The sequence below is a fragment of the Phoca vitulina genome, unplaced genomic scaffold, assembly GCF_004348235.1.
Source record: "Phoca vitulina isolate PV1807 unplaced genomic scaffold, GSC_HSeal_1.0 scaffold6, whole genome shotgun sequence".
Lineage (NCBI taxonomy): Eukaryota > Metazoa > Chordata > Mammalia > Carnivora > Phocidae > Phoca > Phoca vitulina.
The window spans coordinates 58,432,435-58,455,345 of NW_022589709.1; the positions used below are offsets into that span (position 1 = coordinate 58,432,435).

At 36.7% G+C, this 22,911-nt stretch overlaps 1 protein-coding gene across 4 annotated transcripts in view; it reads right to left on the minus strand.

Annotated features, from left to right (window-relative positions):
- SREK1 (splicing regulatory glutamic acid and lysine rich protein 1) overlaps positions 1-22,648 on the minus strand; it is a 41,755-nt gene extending 19,107 nt beyond the window's left edge. The window contains exons 1-6 of one of the 4 annotated variants that reach the window (XM_032404312.1): positions 22,340-22,644; positions 12,955-13,088; positions 7,580-7,703; positions 7,178-7,293; positions 1,483-1,647; positions 1,162-1,340 (exon numbers count right to left, since the gene is read on the minus strand). In XM_032404312.1, the coding sequence (XP_032260203.1) occupies positions 1,162-1,340; positions 1,483-1,647; positions 7,178-7,240 (407 nt within the window). In that variant the 5' untranslated portion in view covers positions 7,241-7,293; positions 7,580-7,703; positions 12,955-13,088; positions 22,340-22,644. Of the gene's footprint in view, positions 1-1,161; positions 1,341-1,482; positions 1,648-7,177; positions 7,294-7,579; positions 12,913-12,954; positions 13,089-22,339 lie in introns of those variants that run through there. The other 3 variants (XM_032404310.1, XM_032404309.1, XM_032404311.1) reach the window with 3 other exon arrangements.
- Between the last annotated feature and the right edge of the window lie 263 nt (positions 22,649-22,911).

The following is a 22,911-nucleotide window of genomic DNA, read 5'->3' on the forward strand; positions in this document are numbered from 1 at the left end:
TTTACAAAATATGAAACAAATGTTTATGATACACATATTTATAAATCTGAGGACATCTCGAAAGCACATTAAGAATGATACAGCTAAATACAGAATAATCAAAACCAACATCAAAACCATGATTAATCTCATTATCACTCATCTTTACCTCTTGCTAACAGAGCCAAAAGCAAGGAAAAAAGAAAGAAAAACTGAACCCTAGCTGACTCCTTAACAACTTGAATATACCAGGACAATTGCTTTTCCACACAACTTAGAATTATAATAAATTAAATGCTGACACCAATATTAAAATACATCATTTCTCATCTTGGATTATAAGATTTTGTTGGTATCTCTGCACGCTGGGAGGATGCAGGAGAGGCTAAATATATGCACAATTTTAACCAATCTTGGACCATGGTGAGTCAGATACAGCTTTGAATGTGGGAGGCACCTGATAAAACTCTTCCCTACTAGGTCAGAAGTGGTTTCTCTGATGCACATAAATGAATCTGGTGAGTCTCACTTTACCCCCTTCACACTGAGAAGACAAGCATTCACCAAAAAGAAATTTTATCCTTTCACAGCTGAATCCTGATCAAGCTGTATAACTAAGGCAATTACCTATGAAATTTAGATAAAACTGCTGCCTCAATAATCTGCAAGAAATAGATTTTCTGGTCTTGAGAATGTAAAGTCTATACCAATTTTTCATTTTGCAAAATACGATATGAAAAAATATTAAAACTCAAACTGATTGATTTAAAACACTTCTGGGTACTTAATATTATTTTCCTCTTGGGATTTTGGATTTATCAAAATTCTTATTACAGTATTACTCTAAGTTCATCTCGTATGTTCAATCATCCATTAGTCTAGTCATAATGCAAACCCAATCTGCTTTATTAGAGCTTATGGGAAAAGACCTATAATCATTATATAGGGTATATAAATAATGTTAATATCAAATTAGACCTTATAAAATAGAAAATATGTTTTCAAATACAACTTTAAAGGCTAAAATAGTAACTCATGTATTTCATTTATACTTAACACAAAGTCTTCCTTTCCACAAATTGCCAATTACTATTAAAAAGAAAAAAAAAAAGCCTTAATTACATCAGAAATACTTTAAGTTTTTCCATTATCATTAAAATTTCTTTGTTTAGGGTTTCTTACTTCAGTGGCCTGTCTCCAAACATAACTCCATTAAAAGCAAGGGCCCTTGGTACAGAATTTTGGTCTGCAAATTCCACAAAAGCAAACCGAGTTGGCTGAGTCTCATCACCTGCCATCCGCACAAACTTCACTTCTCCAACTTGTTTAAAAAATTCAAGTAGCTGATCAGCTGTCGTTGTCTGAAGAAACAAAGTCACGCTTTAATAAAGTAATTCTTTTTTAAAAAATTAGGTAAACATTACTTTATCAATCGATATGACTTTGAAGAAGGGGGAAAGAGTTAAGAGATCCTACCACTCAGTTTTTTCTTAAATTAGTTACCTGGGAATTCAAATTGCCAACATAGACTGTTCTCCTAATTTCATCAATTTTGGAAGGATCCACATTTCCCATAAGTGGTGGCTGTGGTATTTCTCCAAGTGTTGCAATGTTGGGGTCTAGTGCTGCTGCTGGTATAGCTCCCAAACTGCTAAGGGAAACACCCAACTATAAATTAAAAAAAAAAAAAGAACACATATTTTCTGTTAGTATCAAAGATTACTGTTCTTTAACCTTAAAAAGAAAACGATCAACTCAACAAGAATGGAAGGTGACTAGGGAGTCCCAACTTTAAGCAATGTATATGTCTGAATTATTGAGAAGGAGGTCACAGTAGTTCTGTGTGTAATTAGAAATACAACATAATTCTTAACTATCTGGGTATTTTAACTACTTTCAAACTTGAAACTAAAAATGAACAGTCAATTCTCAGAAGTTATTCACAGCAGTTATGTCCTATAAAGTTGCTGTATGAGTATTATGCCAATTTCACAGATAAAGAAGACTTACAGAAATTAAAATAATTTTCCCAAAGCTACTCAGCTACCAAGTGGTAAAAAGCAAGGTACTACTATACACAGACTAAAACTGAAACAGGGACAAAGTTTACCTAAGAAAAGAAAACTGAAAACCTGAACTCACCTATACTTTGATGGGAACAGGAAAAAACCTTTGAATGATCTTTTATAACATTACGAAATTCAGTTTTTAGTTCAAGCGTTAAGGAGTATGTTTTTAATGTGAACTTAAACTAGGAAAGATAGAGTATCTCAAAATTTGAAAACAGAAGACTTTGCAGAACTAATGAGAAGACATTTCAAGGGGAAACCAGCTATAACTTTCATTTCCATTTATGAGATTTAAGAAAACTGAGCACTGGGGTGCCTGGGTGGCCCAGTCAGTTAAGCATCCAACTCTATTTCAGCTCAGGGTTGTGTGATGAGACCTGCATCAGGCTCTGCGCTGGACATGGAGCCTGCGTAACATTCTCTCTCTACCCCTCCCAACCCCTCCCTCTCTCTCTCTCCCCCTCTCCAAAAAAAGAAAGAAAATTTGGGGCAATGACTATACAATGTTATGAAACTAAGATTAAACAAATACTATGTAAAAACACTTCCGAAAGGTAAAAACGTACGTTGATGAAACAAGTATCAATTACAGGTGTCGCAACGGCCTGTGTATGATCTTTTTAAAAATGTCAAATTAGGGGCGCCTGGATGGCTCAGTCGTTAAGCCTCTGCCTTCGGCTCAGGTCACGATCCCAGGGTCCTGGGATCAAGCCCCACATCGGGCTCCCTGCTCGGTGGGAAGCCTGCTTTGCCCCTCCCACCCCCCCGCTTGTGTTCCCTCTCTGTCAAATAAATAAAATCTTTAAATAAATAAATAAAATGTCAAATTATGTCTTACCCTGCTTAAAGCCAATCAATGGCTTCTAATTACCTTTTGAATAAAATTCAAATTCCTTTCCATGGCCCAAAAGCCCTATAATCAGTATGCTGTCTATCCTTCCAATATCTCAAAACACATACTACCACTGCCCCCATTTCCAAAGCTTCGACTATACTGACTGCCATTCTGTACCTTGAAGACAAAGTTTTTCCCACCTTAGGGCTTTTGCTTGGCGTTCTTTCTGCCAAAAAACTCTTCCTCAGCTTCTACCAGCCAAATCCTTCAAGCATCAGGTCACTCATCCCCTCCAAGAGGCTTTCCCTGACTTTATATAAAGTTTCACTTACTCTCTACCACATCACTTTTTTTCTTCATAGTATTTATTATATAACCTGTGGTATCTTGCTACTAACATCTTGGATTTGTTGCTCAGCATTACCACTTCAAGTTATCATAAAGTTGTATAAAATATCTTAATTCAAAATGGGTGAGTGATCTCTGAATCAAGGCTACCACCCTCTAAGCCTAGTTTTTCTCCATGGTTTGCTTATGCATTGACACTCCTTTTTTCCCCCAACACCTTATCTTCTATGGTATTATAAGGTACACAGATGTTTGAGGGTCATTACATTAAATTTTTTTTTAAAGATTTTTATTTATTTCAGAAAGAGAGAAAGGGAGCAAGCAGGGGGAGCAGGAGAGAGGGAGAAGCAGGCTCCCTGCTGAGCAGGGAGCCAGATGCAGGGTTCGATCCCAGGACCTCAAGATCACGACCTGAGCCAAAGGCAGACGCTTAACCAAATGAGCCACCCAGGCACCCCCATTAAATTTTTTTTACTGTGCAAGAGAATTATTATATATCTTTAAGTTAAATCACAAATATGACTCTTATTATTTATTAGTTTTGCATGGATTTAAAGCACTGAGCAAGCCTTTCCAGGCACTCCCAGTTGTCCATCCCTTTGACCTGCAAATTTTCTCCACTGGGACATTATATATATACATACACACACACAAACACACACACACACTTGGAATGGGCTTTTCCAAACCATCTAATCCATCTAACCTTTAAGTTTCTCAAACTTAAAGATCATTCAGCTCTTTTTTAGAAACTTTTCCCTGTCTCTTTTTTTTACTATACCCTTCTGCTACACCTATGCTATTTAATATGGCAGTCACTAATCCCATACAGCTATCTGAATTTTAGTTAAAATTCAGGGACTCATTTCAAGTGCTCAATAGTGTGGCTACCACACTCGATAGTACAGATACAGACATTTTCAGCACAGCAGAAAGTTCTACTGAATGCAGATGCTCTGTAACAATACAATTACCCTTCTTTTAATTAATCTACTTTCTAGCCCTGGTCTAAGAAACTTAAGTATTTAGTTACCCTTTTGGTCTTCGATGGGTTAAAGATGACCTAGGCTCCTGATGTAACACTTATTTTTTTTTTTTTTAAAGATTTTATTTATTTATTTGATGGAGAGAGAGACAGCGAGAGAGGGAACACAAGTAGGGGGAGTGGCAGAGGGAGAAGCAGGCTCTCTGCCGAGCAGGGAGCCTGATGCAGGGCTCGATCCCAGGACTCTGGGATCATGACCTGAGCCGAAGGCAGACACTTAACGACTGAGCCACCCAGGCACCCCTGATGTAACACTTCTGACATAGAAACCATGGCCTCGGGGCGCCTGGGTGGCTCAGTCGTTAAGCGGCTGCCTTCGGCTCAGGTCATGATCCCAGGGTCCTGGGATCGAGCCCCGCATCGGGCTCCCAGCTCAGCGGGAAGCCTGCTTCTCCCTCTCCCACTCCCCCTGCTTGTGTTCCCTCTCTCGCTGTGTCTCTGTCACATAAATAAATAAAATCTTTAAAAAAAAAAAAGAAACCATGGCCTCCCTGGAAACGAAATGTTCTAGGCAAAGGATGAGTAAGTACAAAAGCCCTAAAGCAAAAATGTGCTTGGTGTGTCTAAGAAACAACAAAGCCAATATGGCTGAAGTAGAGAAAGCCATGAAAACAGGTAGGAAAAAGGTCAGAGAGGTAAGCAGGAGCCAAGTCACAATGGGCCACCTGTCCCGTTTTCTAATTCAAATTGTTCTTCATAAATTAAATTTCAAAATAATAGATAACTACAGCTGAATTTAAAGAAAACCATTTCCCCTCAAGGCAACAAATTAAATAAAAACTTTATGCTGTTGCTCAATAAACCCTAAGAATTGTCAAGATAGCAAAACAATACTTTCTGAAAAAAAATAGTGATCCAGGAATTAATGTGTTAAAATATACCAAAATATAACCAAAATAAAATTTTCTAGAACATTTCTAAAAAGCTTAACTCAAACGATCAGATGATGAATTAAAAAGTATTTTCCTGGGATGCCTGGGTGGCTCATTCAGCTCAGGTCATGACCTCAAATGATAAGATGTTGAATTAAAAAGTATTTTCCTGGGATGCCTGGGTGGCTCATTCGGCTCAGGTCATGATCTCAGGATCATGAGATCAAGCCCTGTGTCAGGGCTCCTCGCTCAGTGGGGTCTGCTTGAGATTCTCTCTCTCCCTCTGCCCCTCCCCCCACTCACGCTCTTTCTCTAAAACAAATAAATACATCTTTAAAATAAAAGGGGGGGTACCTGCGTGGCTCAGTCAGTTAAGCGTCCAACTCTTGATTTGGGCTCAGGTCATGATCTTGGGGTTGTGAGATCGAGCCACATGCCAGGCATCATGCTGGGTGTGGGACCTGCTTAAGATTCTCTCTCCCTCTGCCCCTCCTCTCTTTCTACCCCCCTCTAAATTAATTAATTAAAAAAAAATCCTCCTCGCCAAAAAAAGAAATTAAAAATAATTTCCACCAGCGATCACAATGCAGGTCTCCAGCAGTTCAAAGTTATGCAAAAAAAGACCTAAAATTTTGCACTTTGTTCTATAACTTTGGTAAATTAACTACCATCAAAGGGGTAACTGGCTGGCTTAGTAGAGCCTGAGACCCTTGATCTCCAGGTGAGTTAGAGCCCCACAATGGGGGTATAACTTACTTTAAAAAAAGGTGGGGAGAGGGCCTGGTTGGCTCGGTTGGCAGAGCATGCAACTCTTGATCTCAGGGTTGTGAGTTCAAGCCCCACACTGAGCGTAGAGATTACTTAAAAATAAAATCTCTAGGGGCGCCTGGGTGGCTCAGTCGTTAAGCATCTGCCTTCGGCTCGGGTCATGATCCCAGGGTCCTGGGATTGAGCCCTGCATCAGGCTCCCTGCTTGGCGGGAGGCCTGCTTCTCCCTCTCCCACCCCTGCTGCCTGTGTTCCTTCTCTCGCTGTGTCTCTCTCTGTCAAATAAATGAATAAAACCTTTAAAAAAATAAAATCTCTAAGAAAAAAAAAAGTATTTTAAAAAATTTACTATCGGGGCGCCTGGGTGGCTCAGTCGTTAAAGCGTCTGCCTTCGGCTCAGGTCATGATCCCAGGGTCCTGGGATTGAGTCCCACCTCGGGCTCCCTGCTCAGTGGGAAGCCTGCTTCTTCCTCTCCCACTCCCCCTGCTTGTGTTCCCTCTCTCACTGTGTCTCTGTCAAATAAATAAATAAAATCTTAAAAAAAAAAATTTACTATCATAAAGCTAGTATTAGTTTACCCCCTAATAATCCAATACCACAAAGCTAAAATACAACTTGCAATTAAGGTGACTTTTATATTTTGTCTTGTATTCATTTTTGAAGAAAAATGACCTTTCTTTAAGATAAATATGACAAGAGCCCAGTAACAGCAAAATCTTTTTTAACCCCTCTTAGAAATCACAAAGAAGGTATTAAATTCCTATTTAATTGCACATAGTTAATGAAAAAATATCTTTACCATGTTTTTACCTTGCTGTATTTTCTCAGTATCAGACAAATGCTTCTCTGAGATTCTTTTTCCTGTTACAAAGCTGTGGATCATTTTATTTTATTTTACTTTAATAGATTTAGTCCTTTTGAACTGGGAAATATAGTTACTAGATTTTCCAATTCCCCATGCGATCTAAAATGCTTAGTTTCAATAACTGATTCTCTAACGAATAATCTATTTTAGTTCTCAAAGTTAAATGAATGCCCAATTACTTCAAAAATAATTCCAAAAGTCAGTTTAAGTCAATGATAATGTGTGTGTGTGGGGGGGGGGGATTAAGTAGACATTAAGTAGAAAAATTAAGTAGACATTCTGAATCCTTTTCATTTAAAAAAACGATTCAAAACAGAAATAATTTTCTAAGCTCCTTTTCAAATGATTACACAGTTCAACATAAATCTCTTTCAGAAGAGGGTGTGTAATACTTACTGTAGTCAGGGGATTTGGGGTCGGTATGGGAAGCAAGCCTGCACCAGGCATTAGACTTGTCATGGTTGGAGCAGGAGCCAATAAAGAGAGGGCTTTGGATTCCTCTGGAATTTTACCTGCAGAGGCAAGTTCCAAACATTACGGAAAGCAGAAACACCACACAAACTTTACACTATGATTTTACAATTACCCTTGCACTTAAAAAATAATAATAATAAATGAATCTATCTATCAGATCTGTACAAAGAAATAAATAAGAACTTAAGTCTTTCCTTTTATCCTGCTCTACTAGGAAAAATAAAAGTGAGCAAAACTTCAAAGACTAACAATCTCATTAATGGAATATTATTTTAAAAATTGAATAATGTAGACAATTATTTAACACTTTGAGCTATGGGTCACCTGTACTGGAAACTTAATGTTCATGAACCAAACGATATCAAGCATGGACGCTTTCCCAGGACGGTGTTTTCGCGGTGATCGAAAGTTGTGTTACACATGACAACCGTTCGTGTTGGCTGCATCACTAATAGCACACAGAACATCAGATACAGAAAAGAAGAACATTTTTTAAAGTTTAATCCCCAGAAATGGCAAATAACCAAATTAGTCAAAAAAAAGAAAAAGAAAAAACAAATATGTGCGAATTGAAATTTGTTCCTTAATGAGTGCTCCTGGTTACTAAAACTACCTACTGGTGATGCAAACAGTTTTGATAACCTTCCAATCAATTCCATTCAATTTCAAGTAGACAGAAAAAAACAAAAGCCTATTCCATGTAATCAGCTTCAATTTAAAGGATGCCTACACCCAGCCGGTTAAAAAGACATCTCACCAACCAGGTCAGAGATGCCTAAAAGAATCCAATTCCAAAAACTATGCCTTGTGAAACTACTAAAATTTTTGAGAATCACTAACAAAAAAAGTTCCCTTGTCTCAGGTAACTTCTTAAAGTCCTGACTTTTAGAACCAATTTATGTATACTTATCTGAAGAAGGGGGTTAATGCCTAAATGTCGTGCTTATAACCATCTTAACTGCCTAATAAAAATGACAGTAACACTAAAATAATCTTAGACACTAAAAAGAAAAAAAAAATCCTTACAACTAAAAAATGAAAAATTTACTCTAAAGTTCATCAATTTGCCGTATTTAATTACTAGACTCTAATCAATTAATTTTGATGTGAACTGCAACTTTCACACATTTTCCCTTTGTGTCCTCTCTTTCTTACTGACACCGCTAAAATTATCTCTTGGAAAGTTGACTACGTATATCTATTTTGGAAGAACTACTTATAGTTATATGTAGTTGGCTATATATTTCCATTATGGAGTCCTCAAAAATAATTTAAAACACAGTGTACAAAGTCACACTAAATTGGAAATAGCATATGGAGTAAGTTTTCAAAAGCACCATGCTGGATTTTAGAAGTAAAAATTCTACTTAAAACAACCAGATGTGGAGGGATAAATCTCTAAACAATATTATCTGAATATACCTCTAAACATGGATGGAATTCAAGACAGCTTTTAAATTTTGCTTTAAATAATGGTTACACCTTATTTATAGGAACAGAAAAATTACATTTGATTAGCTTTAACAAATGTCTACTTTTTCCTAAATTTTGCAACATCTAAGTCTACATTAATTTACTGATTTCAAAAACAGTTATTTTATTATTTCAGTGTAAATTCTGCACAAGCACAGATTTTTTAACATGCATAAATGAAAGGTAGGTAGGCCTTACTGAAGACATCAAATAACAATTTATTTTATATTTATTAGTTACTGGTATTAATACACGTGTCTATATACCCACCTATATATACTAAGCTATTTAGATTGCTACCAGACCCATTTTAACTGTTATATATAGGTATTATTTTTAATGCTTATAAAACCTGAACACATCTTGATAAATTCGACTGAGGTCCTGTAGCATAAATCTTATGCTTTGTCACCCTAATTTATGTACCCAAAAAACAAATTGTTTCAATTTATTAATGTCCCCAATTTAAGATTACTTGTCAATTAAGTAAGCAAAACTGCCCATAAAAGACAGTGTAGAAAGACTACACAAAATAAAAAGTATTCAACACAGGCCAAAAGATGAATAATTAATATCATACTTTCACTTTTGGCTTAAAAAAAGTAACAATCAGTTATCTGAGTCTCACTACCTCTCATAGTAGTAATAAACTATTATAAATATTAAGTCTAACTGTAAGCACATTTTTTATTTTAATTACCATTAAAGACATCTTAAGAAAAAAGTTCCATTGCTTAACTCCCAAGATAGAATTCTATCAAATTTATCCTCCAAATACTACCAGAGTATATACAAAAATATAAAACAAACAAGCATTTAGCATTTTTCCCAAACTATACTCCTCAAAGACAACTGAGAGGAAAAACCTCTCTCAGAGTATTAAAATTAATAGTCCTAATCTCAGAATCCATTTAGAAGCTAGTAACACCTGAAATTTTTTCAAAAAATTCAAGCAGAGAAATACACATGCCAAGTAAGTTTTCAAAGTTTGTCCAATATCCATTCCCCACACAGGCAGGTAAAAGTCTTTGTAAAGTCAAGGAAATAAGTTCTTTCTGTAGTAAATAACTCAAAAAAGTGAATGTCTCTGCTTGTCCTCTACCCCTAGATTATTCTAAGAAATTTACTTATTTTCCTTGAGGATTCTGTATGCCTACAATTCTAGGGGGGGGGAAGGATGAAAATTAGAAGCTGTTAATTGGTTTTTATGAAAGATGTAGATTTGGGAGAAAAATCTGAAATGTTGCAATGAGGTCAGGAAATGTTCCTAAGAATTCTAACAGTGTTTTAGTGTTTCGAGAACAAAATGTACTATGCAGTCTATAAACACCAATTAAGACTCACACTGAGCTTCACAACACTGTATCCTAGGTTTACTATGAAAATTTATTTCACTCTAAGATTGAGCTCTGCTAATCATCTCCCAATATAATCTGCAAAGCAATGTTATGAACCCTTAATGGAATACCATTTACAAAGAACTGGAAAACCAGCTCACAAGTTAAAGTGAAAGAGATTTAACAAAACAAAAACAAAAACAAAAACAAAAAAAGGGACAAAATAAAGAAAAAGAAATGAAATTAAAGTAAAACAATAAAAAACAGAGACAGGGCGTCCATCTTCTGCGGTTCAGACTCCGATCTCATTTCCCCAATGAAGGTTTCACTTGACGGCAGGTTTAGTGGCATGGCAAACAATGCCTAACTCAGGCAAGTGTAACAGGTCTGCCTTGGCCAGTCTAGTCATCTAATAATGCACAAATATCACATAGAGAAAACATACAAAACCAAATTAATAGTCAAAATCCATCTACCAGAAAATGTGGACATAAAGTTACGACTGATGATTAGGCTTGACACCCTTGTTATGTTTGACCTTATCTTTTTCTAAGTGTTAACATTTATAAAAAAGAAATCTGAGATGCACGCAACAACAAAAAGAGGTCATATCTGGACAAGTATAATGAAAGCATATTTTATTTTGAAATGGCATGTTTTATTAACAATAGCTAATGCTTAATACGCATGAAACTCTTACACATTAAACATTACTTATACAGCTTAGGATCTTGTTACAAAACTGCATTACAAAAACAGCAAATTGAAAGAAAATGAAAAAACTTTTCTTAAAACTGTTTCTATGGTTTTCTCATATCTTTCACAATGCTGTTTCTATAATATCAAAGAAAGAATGCAACCAGTGAAGTAAATAGAAGAATGCTTACAGCACCCCATCTTCCTCTAAAAGAACTTACTCCACTGGAACTCTTTCCTTTGGTTTATTTCAAACTCACTTTGCTATCTTTTTCAGTATAATAACACATTATTACTTTGCTTGCGGTGCATAATCAGATCTTTAACAGCTCACTGTAACACTCCTCAGATTCTAAAAGGTTATTCGGTGGTATTTAGTTAAACTAAAGAAAAACGTGTATCTGAATGTTTCTCTAATAGCAATTATTTTATCAGTGTTCTAAAATACTTACAACTAAACTGCAATAAAAATGTGCTTAAACTTTCATGTTCAAAACCAGAGAAACTGTCTCAAAGTGGTAATATTAAAAATATTCAAGAGCTATTATAATAAACGTGTATTTATTAAGCTCTATTAAGTAAAACAGACAAAAAAGAGAACCTCTACATGCCCATAACCTTGAACACTTACGACAAATCACAGTATGGGCTTCTCAAATATATGAAAAATTCTATGGAAATATAGCAAGGTTCCAACAAAGCAACACTGATAAAAAATTCTTCCTTCCAATTCAGTAAGCTAACATAATACAAGATCCTGCACTACTGGAAGCATAGTTTTCTATGATTAATATTCCCATTTAATAAAACTTCTTATTTTTTTCCCATGCAGTTTACCTGGTATGAAACTGGTATGAACTTGGTATGCAGAACTAAACCATTTACCAGCTCTTTTCTCACCTTGCTCTCCAATTCTGGGCTCACTGTCCCCTTACAGATCAATAGATAAGGACAGATTCAGCAAATAATTAACTTTAATCCATTTTTATTCTACCTTTCCCCAGGCATGGGAAAAATACTTTCAAATTCATCTGAAAAAAAATCCAGAATGTCCTATTCTGGGACTTCAAAACCAAAAGAATGGTACCTACTGTACCTAACTGTAATGTTTCTGACATCCCAGAATAGGCATTCTGAAATAAGCATCAAACTTTAAAAGTGCAGCACTGTGTACCATATATCAAGTTATTTTAATATTAGCCTGGTTTCTAAAAGAGGCTTTAAAACATTACATATGAAAGCTCCTTAAATTGTTCCAGGTAAATTTTTTACATTGTACAACAGTTACCACCATCCACCAGGGAAAACATACTTTAAGGACATTTAAATTACAATAACCTATTCTAAAATAAATGTACACACACCACAGTGTGTACTCTAAATAAAAGTTAACTACACACCAGAACTGTCAAATTCAGCACAGCCTATTATATGTGAATGGCTCTGTAAACGGAAATAACTAAAAAATAAGTATTGGTAATAATTAGCTCTTAAAGCAGGTTAAGTCTTAAATTAATTTAATAACTATAAGGCTTTTGGACTTGTTCCCATCTTCAACAACTATTTCCTTGATGGAAGCTTTGGAAAATTACTTTCCATTCAATTACACATCCCACCCCCCAAGAAAAGCAAGCCATTAAAAGAAAAAAATAAATTCCAGTTGCATAGCAATCACAATGAATATGCAATAATGGTCTCTATGACAAGGTGAATTACCTTAAGAGGATACTTCAGAGATTAAATTATGAGTATTTTTCTAATGAACATAAATACCATTTAACCCCAAATTTGGCAAAATGTACAGTTTTTATGTCATATCATTAATATTGTGTACAGAGGGGCAAATGTTCACTTGTTTATACATTTAAAATAATTTCCCCTACCAATTTTATATTTTAATTTCAGAAAGCTTTGTTTACAACTTGCAAATTGACTACAGAAAGCCAAAGCAAACCACAAGTCATTCATGAATTTTTTTAAATGTTTGGCTATTAAATCTCAAGCATACATAAGTAATAAATTAACCACTGTATTTTATTATTAGGTAAAAATTCTTTTCTTCTCCAAATTTCATTCTTAAACACACACACACACAACAGTGTACTATCTACCTACCAATTTCTAGGAAAGCCAAAGGTAGTAACACACAGGACAGAGATTAAAATAATAGGAAAAAACACGGGAGATACCAACCTTCTGCACAAGGTACAACTATCAGAGCTCTGTCAATAAAAACCGTGTTAGTTAGATGCTGGGCCACGCCAACACTTGATGGGTCACGAAACTTAACATAACATACTTTGGAAGAAAAAGCAAGAGGTGCGTTGCTGCAAGATAAAAAGAAAAACAATTGGACTAATAAACATTTGGTTGGTTTTGTCATTTTCATTTGAAATTTCTTTCTTAGATCTTTATATAATCTTACATAATCAAGACAAGAATTTTTATTGCTAAGGATCATTAGCACATAAAAAGATTTGCATTTTCAAGTTTTTACTTAAATTCCAGTTGGTTAATATACAGTTACCATCAGTTTGTTCTCTATAGTTAAGAGTCTGTTTCTCAGTTTGCCTCCCTCTTTCTCCCCTTCGCTCATTTGTTGTTTCTTAAATTCCACATATGAGTGAAATCATATGGTATTTGTCTTTCTCTAACTTATTTTGCATAGTATAAAACCCTCTAACTCCATCCATGCCATTGCAAATGGCAAGATTTCGTTTTTTTATGGCTGAGTAATATTCCATTGTATATACACACAGCTTCTTTATCCATTCACCAATCAATGGACACTTGGGCTGTTTCCACATTTTGGCTCTAAACTTCGGGGTGCATGTATCCCTTTGAATTAGTATTTTTGTATTCTTTGGGTAAATACCTAGTAGTACAATTGCTGGGTGGAAGGGCAGTTCTATTTTTAACTTCTTGAGAATCCTCCATACTGTTTTCCAGAGTGGCTGTACTAGCCAAAACTTAAGTCTTTTCATGGTGATTTGTCTGCAAAAGTTGACAGCAATCTAGGAAGGCCTATCATTTTATTTGTAAAAACTGGAAATGTAAATTAACGAGTTCCTAAACAGAGCAAAATTGAGAACAGCAGATTTAACCCAAAAATATTCAGTCTATCATCTGAAGCAAAATCACTTTTACATAAAAGTCCCAATCCTCATGACTTCAAATTTTGCAACCATTTTCAACCCTTCCTAATGTGACTCCCCAGGTTTTAGATCACTAAAAACTTCACCAGAGTCTTGCAAACAAATAACACAGAATTAAAATTAAGGTCTTTCACATGTACTAGAGACTGCTTTAAGCTAGGCAGCATTGTGATTTTCCAGACAAAAGATTTTACAAACAAAATTTAACGTATTTTATATGCAAAAGAACATACTCTTCTAAATCGTACCAGATTCAGTTTAATCTAGGTAGACCTGTAGTAAGAAAACGACATAACACAGATGAAAGCAGTTTTTCCATAATATGAATCCATCTTGTTAGACTGCAAAATATACTATATTCACTGAGGATCATTTTGTCAGTCTGTCCAAGATTATTTTCAATTCAAGTCTAAAATTGTCTTTAGCAAGAAAAAAAAACACCCAAACTAAATATACACCTAATATAGAATACACTCCTTTAAAGCATTAAGATTTTTGACCACTAAGAAAGAAGTGAGATGATCTGAAAAATATCTCTGCCTTGTACAGTAACAATTTAGTTTACAAAACAAGTCAAGAAAGTTGACCATAATATAATCCTAGCCCTAGTAAATGGCAAAGGTGGGACTTAAAGTCTAATTATCTAAATCCAAATCTTGTGCAATCTTAATCATTCAACTAATCAAGAATTTTAAAAGCATTTTAGGGGTGCCTGGGTGGCTCAGTCAGTTAAGTGTCCGACTCTTGATTTGTGCTCAGGTCATGATCTCAGGGTTATGAGATTGAGCCCCATGTCAGGCTCCACACTAGGCATGAAGCCTGCTTGAGATGCTCTCCCTCCCTCTCCCATTCTCTCTAAAAAAGAAGAAAAAAAAAAAAAGAATTTTAAAAGCATTTTAATGTACTATTTAATTAGCAATTCCAAATATTAGCCATTTTTAAAATTAAAAAAAAATCACATAAAGCAACAAATCCATCTTGGTAACGGTTAAACATACATATTTATGCTATTACCAAAACACTGTGACAATAAAACATATTAGCATTGAGAACTTGACATTATTTATATTATTATTAACATAACTAGTCAGGGTAATGAAAGTTGACAAAATGAAACCACCTCTTTCTCACCCAACCCAACTCAATTCACTCCTGCCTAAGGTTATCCAATTCAGGCTTCAACAGGCCCGCTCCAATGATGCCTACTCCCCACCTCCCCACACAAACATCTAAGTCAAACACTTCATGAATTTGTCACTGAGGTAAAAACAGTCGTATCCACACTTAACTCACCTTCACATTACCAAATCTCCAATTTAGGCCTCTCTTGAGCTTTTGACTCCCAGATCCAAGTGTCTGCTGGAATATTACTCCTTGATGGTCACAGGGCCCACCCCCAAAAAGTTATGGAGTCTAAAATAAAGCCATCATCCTTCTTCCTCACCAATCCTGGTGGTCATCCTCACTTCATCTCTCAGTTAAAAATACCACCATATTACTCAAGTCATAAATCTAGGAGTCATTAAATGTAACCACCATTAGTACCGTTCACTAAATACTTCAAATCGCTTCTGGCTACATGGTAAAATTCCATTTCTTTGTTCCTTGAAGTCAGCTGTGCCCAAGCAACTTGTTTTGGCCAATTATGTATGAGCAGAACGGACATTCAGGAGCTTTAAGGGTCACTGCTTGGCTCTTTTCCTCTGCCACAGTGACCAGCAACATTTGAGAAATGGGTGGCTGCTACATCGGCTTTATCCCAAAGTGAGTGACCACAGTAAGTAGAGTTCCCTACTCCACAAGCTTAGACTAAGAAATAATCTGGTTTTACACAACTACTGAGATTCGAGGGTGTTTCCATCCTTGACCCTTCCCTCTTCATCCAATTGGTCATTAAATCCTGTGAAGACTGTATCCCAAATATTTGTCACATGAATTCTTTTATCATTCTCACTATCAGGAGCTTAATTCAGGCCCTCATCATTTCTCACCCAGATTATCACAATGGCTCCTAAACAATCACAGTGACTCCAAACCCAACTCCTTAATAATGGTCTTTCACAAAAGCTGCCAGAGTGATCCTTCAAAACTATAAATTTTGTCATGTCATTCCACTGCTTAAATTTCCTCACAGACACCCTTTTGTTCTTGCTTTATCATCTAAATGCTCCCAAAAACCAGGCATTAGAAATACTTGTGGTGTCCAGAACACATTCTGAATATCTGGGCCATCTTTGCACATGTTCCATTTGCCTATGATATCCTTCCTCTCTTTTTGAGTGGTAATTCCACTTTTCTTCAAGACTCAAGTTTCCAAGTCTTCTGGAAAGCTACTTTAAGGTATCAGTGATTAAGGACCTCTCCTCTATAAACATACATATTTATGCTATTACATTATTATTATGCTACCAGGGCATTCTATACACTTTTAGCACAGCCTCATCCATTTTCTTAGATGAAAACTCTCAACAGATTTTGGAAGCCTCTAGCCACAATTGATTGGCCACATGACACAAGGGCCCATTTTACTGGCTAACCAACAACCTATAATTTGGGTGGTTTGATCAAATCCACTTAAACAATTAGATTCTCTCTCTTGGGCTGAAAAGTCACTTATACTCAGGGCTTGGGCCAGATGCCAAAATACTGAGTACAAAATAAGTCTGCAAAGAAAATAGAGCAGATACACGGAAACAAACTGAGCAGACAATAAAGCCTCTGAGAAGAGGCAGATAGTCGCCCTGGATGCTGATTATCTTTCTGGTTCCCAGTCCCAGTTCCCATGAGGCCTACTTAATACTACAGTCTTTATTTCAATTTAGGAGAATATCCATCTTTTTAATAATTTTCTCTCTTCACGAGCTAGACTGGGTAGGGCTGTTTCTGTCTTTTGCAATCAGTACTCCCCACCCCCGCAAAAAAACCTTTAATTACAATAAGCTACTAAAGCCCTAGCAATTACAAGTATACTCTCTTTGAGCACTGAAATCTTCAAGAGCCTAACAAACCACCACTGAAAGTACATTCCCTAAATGGACAGATCCTTTTGTGAAAGAATGGAAACCTAAATAATCACTATTGAAAACTAAAAACACATTTTCCAATACCCCTACTTAAAACCCACATCATTTCAGATTTAAAACATCCAGAGGAAAAGGAAATATGAGCCTGGATGGTAAAGCAACTTCATGTTATGACAGACTACAAAAATTTGAGAAGCCCAGAACTGGATAAGAAAGGCTGACCTGTGCGGACCAAGCATTATCAAAGAAGTGTGGACACTAGACATAGCTACACCACTGTTCTAAAGAATTTTATCTTCATCTCCAATTACCTTTCTTAAAATACAGAATAGAGATCAACTTACGTTAACACTATTTTATTTTGAGCATTACAATCTAAAATACAATATAGTGGCAAGCCTAAATACAGAAGATGAATTTCTCAACAAATGTGTATTTATTTATACATCATTGTTTCCAAATTTTATATTTACAGCTTTCATTTTAATACATCTAACCTTTTAAATATTTACTTTTTTTAATTAAATAGAATTATCATCTTTAAGTGTAATTTTGACCTAGAGTTTTAATTTTTAAAAGGGCGTTACATATTCCATTTGGTCTAAACATATGCTTCTAAGGAAAGTAGCAAGAGACCAAAATAGCAAATTTTATTTCCACCTCATTTGTTGAATAAAATTTTGTTTTTGTTTTTGTTTTTGTTTTTCCAAATATAAAACTTTCTACAATTGTTTTTCCAAAAATTCAGAATTTCTGACCAGGAGTTTATTTATTTTTTAAAAAGATTTTATTTATTTGACAGAGAGAGGCACAGCGAGAGAGGGAACACAAGCAGGGGGAGTGGGAGAGCGAGAAGCAGGCCCCCCGCAAAGCAGGGAGCCCGATGTGGGGCTCGATCCCAGGACCCCGGGATCATGACACGAGCCAAAGGCAGACGCTTAACGACTGAGCCACCCAGGCGCCCCCTGACTAGGAGTTTAATGCAGAAATTACAGAACCAAATTTTTGAGCATCAGTTAAATTTCCTAGGCTCTAACTGGTTATTTTGTTCTTCATTAAACTTGGTGATGGCACAGTACAATCTTTTTTAAAAAAAAGTCAAGTGGTACTAATATATCCAGTCTTTTACTGTAGGGTCTATCAAAAAGGATATAATCCAAAGCATGGACAAAGTACACAGACTTATATATAAAAATATTAACTGACACATAATTTATAAGTGTTTCTCAGCAGGACTTTAGTGGTACTTTGGATGGCACAGTTTTTCCTTATGTTAAGATCTTCTATCAATTACTGACACTTGCCCACCAAATGCCAGAAGGCGCTCCAATCAATGCAGACAATCAAAAAGATACGTTTTTGTATCTTTGCTAAAATCCATTGACTTAAAACACCAATACAAAGGAACCAATATAGCTAATGAAAGAATTTGAAAAATACACTTAAGACATAATTACAGCCTTTTAAATGTTATTACTATAAATAAGACACAGGAATATGAAAAAGTACTTTTATGTTGAATGAAAAAAGTTCACCATCAGTGTATAAATCCTTTGATTACACTACATTAAAATAAGCACATATTAAAAGGACTGCAGGTAAATATATAGAAATGAAGAGAGAAGATCATTAAGTGGTGTTTTTCTTTCTCATAAAATGGCTATATTGGTTCTAATTTTTTTAACTAAATAAATAAGCAGTTGACACATTTTTCCTTGCTTATTAATACTTCTGAAGACCAGAGAAGTGAAGAAAACCAGCAAAAAAAAAAAAGAAAAATCAACACAGGTGTTAATATGAGACATGGTGTTAGAAATCAGGATAGGATTACCCTTCGGGGGTTAGTCACTTGAAGGGGGCATTGGGAAAATGCTAGGGTGCAGATAAGCCTGATGTGGGCGCTGATTACACAGGTGTTCACTTTGTGGAAATTCATCAAGCTGTAATTTTATCCATACACTTTTCTGTACGTACAGTATACCTTTAAAAAAAAAAAAGGTGACTAAAAAACTACAAAAGTTTCTTACTGCGGTAAAAAGGTTTTCATGACATGATATTCATTTGTTGTGCAACAAGTGAAAACAAAAATTCTGGGTATTTATCATCCGGCAGCACAAAAAAAAGAGCACAATTAAGAATTTTTAACATAGGGGCGCCTGGGTGGCTCAGTCATTAAGCGTCTGCCTTCTGCTCAGGTCATGATCCCAGGATCCTGGGATCAAGCCCCACACGAATCGAGCCCCACACCCAGTTCCCTGCTCCGCGGGAAGCCTGCTTCTCCCTCTCCCACTCCCCCCTGCTTGTGTTCCCTCTCTCGCTGTGTCTCTCGCTGTCAAATAAATAAAATCTTTTAAAAAAATTTTTTAAAAAAGAATTTTTAACATATATAATGAATGTTCACACTAATTACCGATGTTTAAAAACTAAGAAACTGAATCACATCCTCATTCCAAGAGTTAAATTTAAAATGTGAATTTTCATATTAGCAAATTCTTAAAATGTTAATGAGAAACTGTTTTCACATTCTTTTAAAGAAACGTATTTCCAAATTTAAAACAAATGAAATTCTACTCAGCTTCCAAACATGAATCATAAAGTACTATTTCCGAGACACTACAAAACAGTTATCTGTCTTCAATACAACTACTACTATTGCACTGTTATCCATTTCAGCTCAAATTTGCAAACACATCTTTAATATAAAAACCAGGTTATGACAACTTCACCATAGAGCAGAAAACACGCTGTTAGTAAAGCATGGCAATATTTTTGAAAAACAGTAATAAGGGATTACACTTCAGGAAAAACTGATTAAGAATTTTGCAGGGCCCATATGTGCTATGTTTATGTTACAATTTTGCAAAATCTATTACAGTTTGTGACACACTAACTCCACCATGTTTAAATAAATAGCTTTTTATTCTCTTTGACTTTTAAACTCCAAGTAATTAACATGTGATTTCAAAAAACAGCCCATTACTGGTGATGGACACTGGGGAGGGTATGTGTTCTGGTAAGCGCTGTGAATTGTGCAAGACTGTTGAATCTCAGATCTGTACCTCTGAAACAAATAATGCAATATATGTTAAGAAAGAAAAAGAGAAGAAGAATGTAGCAGGAGGGGAAGAATGAAGGGGGGGAAATCAGAGGGGGAGAAGAACCATAAGAGACGATGGACTCTGAAAAACAAACTGAGGGTTCTAGAGGGGAGGGGGGTGGGAGGATGGGTTAGCCTGGTGATGGGTATTGAGGAGGGCACGTTCTGCATGGAGCACTGGGTGTTCTGCACAAACAATGAATCATGGAACACTATATCTAAAACTAATGATGTAATGTATGGGGATTAACATAACAATAAAAAAATTTTTTTAAAAAAATAAAAAAATAAAAAAAAAAACAGCCCATTACTAAATCTCAGATAACTGGCAGGATACTGCCACCCATACCCTGGTTTTAACTATGAAAGTGGTATTATGTTCGCGTTGAATAATATTCTGTGATATACTTCTTCTACGAGATACCTTATTACCACAACCTTGAAAGCAAGGTTAGTTTACAAAGGTTCATATACAAAATATTTTACTGCTTGATTCCAATTCTTAAGGGTACAGCCCTCTCCCAAACACTTCTCAATTAATAAAAAAACGTTCTGAATGCTGAAATGAAGAGACAGCAAAAAGCATTTTCAAAAGTTAAATAAGATATTCAAACTATAAATGCCGCAGCTGGTCAATAAATATGTATATACATGCACTTATGAAGTATTCTTGACAAAAATGTATTGTCTGAATCTAATCATGTAGAAACAATCTATATAAGCCCAGATTTACAAACTACAAGACAAAATGTCAATGTCATGAAAGACTTTTAAAAAGGTGACAGGGGACTGTTCTGGATTAAAGGAGGTAACAACCAAATAAAATGGGTGGTTTCTCATTATATTCTAGACCAAAAAAAGAAAAAGAAAAAACACATGGTTATAATAACTGGGAAAATTTAAATATGAACTACTTGTTATACCTTATCAATGTTAAAGTTCTTAAACATGTTAATAGTATTGTGGTAATGTAGAACAATGTACCTGTTCTGAAGAGATACATACTTAAGTGTTAAGGAATAAACAATCATGGTGTCTGCAACTACTTTGAAAAGGATGGGAAGAAAGAGGGAGTTTAAGTATAGAGGGGGAGACAACTCAACTGGCAAAGAAGGAATACAGGTGAAGGAAACGTGGGTGTTATTCTTTCAACTTTTTCGTATACATTACATATTTCAAAACAAGAGAGGAAAAGAAAATTTAAAAAGTAAAATTTAAAAATCCAAACACTAACCTTTACCAATCAGTATCTATGCTGTGGCAATGCGATGTACTTACAGATAGAAACCGAAAGAAAACAGGTCTACACGCATCATTATGAAATAAGCCAAAAAGTCAAATAGATTTTTTTTTTTTTTTTAAAGAAATCCTGGGCAACTACTAGCTCTTCCTTCAAAGGATTTTGACACAATGAACAAAATACTGAGGATTTTAAGATTCTAAGCTCTATCTTAAAAAAAAAAAAAGTATGTGTAATAAAGTGAACAACCCACAAACCCCTTACATATTTTGAGTAGATAGTACTATACAAGGGAAATCTTACTTCAAAATACAGTACTTGGGAAGTGGCCGCGAGTTGTAGACTTTTTAAATAGAGACAGACTTTTAAAGCATCCAACAGGGATAATCCTGCACCGACTAATACTTTTTATGAAAGGCTTATGACAGTGTGACCTTCAAAGCGGAAATTTTAATCCGCTGCCAAAAGGGCGAATAAGACATATTTAACAACATGGATGGGCTCGGTCAGATTCACCAAGAAGATGCTCAATTTGTGAACACCGCCCTGGGGAACAAATACAGCCCTAATTCCAATCTGCCATGAGCCACAGGCTTTCCAATCAGTAACAACGGCCTGACACTAAGACCCTAACAAGTGGACAGTTTCTCCGGCGTGGTCTCTGCGATTTTCACATTGCAAAAACGCTAACAGGCGTTTGCCATGAGGACTATTCCGGGCCCACCTGCGGCCATCTTAAGTTCGGGAAGAAAAAGGAAAAGGGGGAGGCACTGAATACGAGGACCCGACGGAGACCAGAAATCGGAGATGCACGAAAAAACAACTTCTCTAAATTCTCTCTAAGGGCTCGGCGTAGAGGTTAACCCCCACAGTCTAACTAACAAGGAGAAGAGGACCTCGGGGCCCCGCGCCCGGGTGCCCTAATCAAACATGGGCACCAAGGTAAGCCCGGGCGGTCACGTGACGGGCACCGCGCGCCCCCGTCCGCGCTCTCCCCCACGCCTCGGTGCCCGAGGTCTCTATGGCGCCCGCGCCCCTCCCCCAGCCGTGCTCGAGCACTTACTCTGGGGGGTAAAGCCGCAGCTCCTCGATTTCTCCTAGGAAGGAAAAAAGCGTCCGCATCTGCTCGCTGGTCACCGCCGACGACAGATTGGTCACCTGAATCACCGCCGTAGGGGTAAGGCCGAAGCCTAAAGCCAAACCGAAGCCGCCGCCGCTGTTCATCCCGACCCGCTGCTGCTGTCCTCCGCTCCCCAACGTCTACGACGCGTCAGCGACGGAGCCGGGAAAGCGAAGAACGCGCGGCCGCGAGCGCGCTCCCGCGGGCGAATTCACGGCGGCGGGTAGGTCTAGCCGCCCATTCCACAACTCCCCTGCTCCCAGGCTGCGCGCGCCGGCCGGAAGCGTCGCCCCGGCAACCCGGCGGGTCGGCAGAGGCTGTAGCCTGGGGCTCACGGGTCTCCCAGCCGTAACTCCTGTCAGTGTTCTCCCTGTCGGGATTTTTATCGATCCCCCCCGCCCCGCTTCAACTGAATCAAATTTCAGTACTCCTAAAAACGTAGGAGACCCAGCTCTTTCCGTTGTTAAATCTAGGTAGAACTGGGGAACCAAGAGGCCCGGCCTGCTGGTGCGGGG